The 4,553-nt window shown below is 62.7% G+C and overlaps 3 protein-coding genes across 3 annotated transcripts in view; 2 read left to right on the forward strand and 1 right to left on the reverse strand.

Moving 5' to 3' along the window:
* AMSG_09764 (ATP-binding cassette) overlaps positions 1-2,173 on the forward strand; it is a gene marked incomplete at its 5' end in the record, with an annotated part of 2,686 nt that extends 513 nt beyond the window's left edge. The window contains one exon of the mRNA XM_013898753.1: positions 229-2,173. Within this exon, the coding sequence (XP_013754207.1) occupies positions 229-2,107 (1,879 nt within the window). The 3' untranslated portion in view covers positions 2,108-2,173. The remainder of the gene's footprint in view (positions 1-228) is intronic.
* Positions 2,174-2,298: 125 nt separating this feature from the next.
* AMSG_09765 (uncharacterized protein) lies at positions 2,299-3,249 on the forward strand (the record flags this gene model as incomplete). Its single annotated transcript, XM_013898754.1, has 1 exon — positions 2,299-3,249. One exon carries the CDS (start codon positions 2,299-2,301, stop codon positions 3,247-3,249), a length of 951 nt encoding a protein of 316 aa, XP_013754208.1.
* Positions 3,250-3,457: 208 nt separating this feature from the next.
* Positions 3,458-3,976, reverse strand: AMSG_09766 (uncharacterized protein; the record flags this gene model as incomplete). The annotated part of the gene is made up of 2 exons (XM_013898755.1): positions 3,458-3,924; positions 3,958-3,976. 2 exons carry the CDS (start codon positions 3,974-3,976, stop codon positions 3,458-3,460), a joined length of 486 nt encoding a protein of 161 aa, XP_013754209.1.
* Positions 3,977-4,553: the final 577 nt, after the last annotated feature.

The raw sequence follows: 4,553 nt of genomic DNA on the forward strand, positions 1-4,553 counted from the left end.
CCAGATGGTATACACACACACACACACACACACCACACACACACACACACACACACACACACTTACCCTACACTAACCCATCCCCCAACCCCCCAACCCCCCAACCCGCTCCCGCCACACGTCCAAACCTCCGCGCCTCTCGTGACCCCGCTGTCTCTGCTGGCATGGCTTGGTACCAATTTCTTGCGCCTGCGCCTCTCTCTCTCGCGGGGATCGACGCTTGCTCAGGCCGACGATGCTGTTTGCGCCCAAGGGCTCCGAGTCTTCCAAGTCGTCCAAGGTTGCGGTTGATGGCAAGTTCTTCAACTCGATGTCCAAGATCATGAAGACTCTTGTTCCGTCGCTCTTCTCGCCCGAGGCCGCATACATGGTGGTGGTGGCGGTGTCGATGGTGGCGCGGACGTACTGCGACGTGTGGATGCTCAACAACGGCACGGCCATCGAGCGGTGCATCATTACCGGCGATGCCATCGGGTTCAAGACGCATCTGTTCAAGCTCATTCTCGCCATGCTCCCGCTCTCGGTCACCAACAACCTGCTCAAGTACGGCCTGTGGGAGCTCGCGCTCCGGTTCCGGACCCGGCTGACAAACAAGCTGTACAAGTCGTACCTCGCCGACTACACCTACTACCAGGTGAGCAACCTCGACAACCGCATTTCCAACGCCGACCAGCTCCTCACCACCGACGTGCTCAAGTTCTGCGACTCAGTCGCCGAGCTCTACTCGAACATTGCCAAGCCGTTGCTGGACATTGTCATCTACTCGCGAGCGCTCACCGACAACATCGGCCTGCAGGGCCCGGTCGTCATGCTCGGCTACCTTGTGCTCTCGGGCGTGGTCCTCACCCGCCTCCGCCGCCCAACCGGGGCCTTTACCGTCCAGGAGCAGCGACTCGAGGGCGAGTTCCGCTACGTCAACTCGCGACTCATCACCCACTCGGAGGAGATTGCCTTCTACAACGGTAACAAGCGCGAGGAGATCACCATTGCATCGACCTTCTCGCGCCTCGTCACCCACCTCCGCAACGCGCTCCAGTTCCGCGGCCTCATCGGCCTCGTCGACAATGTCGTCGCCAAGTACCTTGCCACCGTCGTCGGCTTCCTCGTCATGTCGCGCGGCTTCCTCGCCCGCGGCTCGGGCCTTGCCGGCGCCGCTGCCCAGTCTGAGAACATGGAGGCGTACTACCGGGCCGGCCGGATGCTGGTCAACCTCGCCAAGGCCATGGGCCGCCTGGTCCTCGCCGGGCGCGAGCTCACCCGCCTTGCCGGCTTCACCAACCGCGTCACCGACCTCGACCGGGTCCTCAAGGACCTGGCCAAGGGCAAGTACGTCCGCACTATGATCGCCGCCGACAACGGCGCCGGCGCGTCGGCCGAGTCGAGCGACGCCATCGCGCTTGCGCCCAACTCGGGCGAGATCGTCAACCGGGACCACGTCATCATCTTTGACAAGGTCCCGATCGTCACGCCCAACGGCGATGTCCTCATCCGCTCCATGTCGTTTGCGGTCGAGGCCGGCAAGAACGTGCTGGTGTGCGGGCCGAACGGGTGCGGCAAGTCGTCGCTCTTCCGTACGCTCGGCGGCCTCTGGCCGCTGTTTGGCGGAAAGATGACCAAGCCGACCAAGGACAACCTGTTCTACATCCCGCAGCGCCCGTACCTCACCCTCGGCACCCTCCGCGATCAGATCATCTACCCGCACACCGCCGCCCAGTTCTACGCCGCCGGCCACACCGACGACGACCTGCTCGGCTACCTCGACCATGTCCACCTCGCGTACATCGTCACCCGCGAGGGCGGATGGGACACTGTCGCCGACTGGGCAGACGTCCTCTCCGGCGGCGAGAAGCAGCGCGTCGCCATGGCCCGCCTCTTTTACCACAGGCCGCAGTTTGCCATCCTCGACGAGTGCACCTCGGCCGTCTCGGTCGACGTCGAGGGCTTTATGTACGAGCACTGCCGCTCAGAGCTCGGCATCACTCTCTTCACCGTCTCGCACCGCAAGTCGCTGTGGAAGTACCACGACTACGTCCTCGCCTTTGACGGTCGCGGCGGCTACTCGTTCTCGGCCATCGCTGACCTCGATCCCGCCGAGCATGGCTCGTAACCCAGCTCAAAACGCGCTCCCTGCCAACGCTCATCTCCCCCCCCCGTCAGCATTGAATCTCACACAACCGTGGCTCCCGTCAACAGCTCCCGCCAGAAGCTGCCGGCCGGCTGACGACAGTCTCCTCCACTCGCCCTCACCACACTTCACCACTACCGCCACTACCACAACCACAACCACGCCTTGGCGCCATGCCTGTTGCCAGATGGCTGGCGAGCCAACCGGGGCTTCTCCTTGCCAACTCGGCGCCGCTCCACACCCGCGTCCCTTACATCTCGACCGGCTACCGGAAACAGGCCGAGTCGCTGGGTGAGGCTCTGGTCTCTGCCCTCGGACTCGTTTGGCTGCAAAGTGGTGGGCGCAAGGGCGGGCGCTGGCGATGGGTGCTGCACAACGAAATGGGAAACGTATGGAGCCATCTGCTGCCGGCGATGCTAACCCCGATGCTTGGTCTCTGGCATGTCTGCTACTGGCTCCCTTCGCTCCGTGCCCCTCCACCCCGCGACGACTACCTGGTCTCTATCGCTTTCTTCATCGGTCTTTGGCTCTGCTTTGCCTGCTCGGCATGGTACCACACTGTCCGCATCCTTCCTCCCCGTGACGCCGCTGTGGCGCTTGGGGTTGATCGCGCAGGCATTCTTAGCGTCCTCGGTGCATCCCTCGGACTCCTTGCTCACTACTTGCTCACCGATCTTGGCTCGGGTCGCTTTGCCCTCGTCGTCGCCTGGCTCGCCGCCGCCGTGCTTGTCCTCGGCGGCCTGCATCTTCTTGGCCTCGTCTCGCTGCCGGTGGCTGCCAGCTGCCGGGCATCGTCGCGGACAGGATGCGCATGGTGCGACGGCACGGCTGTCTTTGTTGGTCTCTTTCTGCTCGCGCTCATGGGCGTCGCCTCGGGCTGTGCGCTGGCGCCAGACATTGGCGGCCTCATCTGGAGTCATGTCTCGGCCATGTACGCCTGGTACGCCTTTGGTGTCTTCTTTTACGTCTTGCGTCTTCCCGAGCGCATGTTCGCGGCCACCGTCCTCGACTACATCGGCCACTCGCACCAGATCATGCACGTCTCCATCGTTCTCGGCGCGCGGCACTTTTACCACCTCGTCGTTGCGCTCCAGCTGCGCGCCAGCGACTCTGCCTCCGGCTAGCTGCTGCAACGGGAACGCCAGCCTCGCCGGTAACCTCTCTTCGCCGGTAACCTCTCTTCGCCGGGCAACTCCCTGTGGGCAGCCGCCATAATAACCTGTCTCCGCCATCAGAGTCGCCGTTGTGATGCCTCGTTCCGTAGCTCGTGCAGCGGATCGTGCGGCAGAGCGTACGGTGTATCGCGCGGTAGGCCATGTGGCGGACCATAACCTAGATGGCGTCATGCGGCGGAAGCGGGGCCTTCATGCAGTTGTCGTAGAGTGTCCAGGCGCCGACAGCGCGCTCTGTCGAGTGGCCATCGATCTCTAGCAGCTCGAGATACCTTCGATAGAACATGACGCAGCCCTTCTCCCGCTGCTCCAGTGTGGTAAAGAAGGGAAAGGCCGGCTCACGGCGGCAGATGAGGGTCAGCGGCCACTTTGCCGCGTACCGATGCGAGCACGGCTCGTACAACATCGATGCTTCCTCCACTCCGATCACAAACGGCATCGGCTTCTTCTTCCGCCGCACACGCCGAAGCCGTGCCCGCTTCTTCTTCTCGCCGCCTCCTGTTCCTGCTGTCTCTTCTCCACCTCCTGCTGCAGCCTCGCCTACGCCTTGCTCGGCCGACGACTCGACCGGCGTCTCAGCAAGCTTGGCCTCACCTCCGTCCTCAGACACAGACCAAGCGACCGGACCTTGTGTCGCCGACGAGAGTCCCGCAGACATACGGAATATCCCCAATGACATTGTCTGTTCTGCTTGTCACACGTCGAGTGTGCCTCAACCCGACCTGCTCCGCCGTCCCTGTCGCTCCCCCTTGTTGTGGGATGGGCGCCGGTTGGCCGGGGCTGGACTCGGCTGCTCGGCCGGCACCCAAGCGTGTTGAGCGCAGCTGAGGGGAGAGCGATAAGACTCCGATGGTGATCAACGTCGGATGCGAGAGAAACAAGAATGTTAGTAATATGGGCATGTGGTGGAAGGGGAGTGAGCTGAGCTGTACGTCATTTTACGCCTGCAGGAAGAGGGCCATGACCAAGATGAACGCTCAACCAAAGATCGCAATGCACATGGCTGCGATCACCACAGACACACAGACACACACACACATTCACACACACACACAGACACACGCACACACCTTCAAATCTCTTTGATCCATTGTTCCTACCTCACGATCGCTCACATCAAGCCACTCCCGCCGCGTTGTCGCCCCCCCCCTCCTTCCCACCAGTTGCGGCACAAGAGCTCGTGATCCTCTCGCTGACCACTCGCCACCGTCTCACCCCACACCGAACTTGGACCACTCCACCCCCCCCCCCCTTGC

This window comes from Thecamonas trahens (genome assembly GCF_000142905.1).
Source record: "Thecamonas trahens ATCC 50062 unplaced genomic scaffold supercont1.51, whole genome shotgun sequence".
Lineage (NCBI taxonomy): Eukaryota > Apusomonadida > Apusomonadidae > Thecamonas > Thecamonas trahens.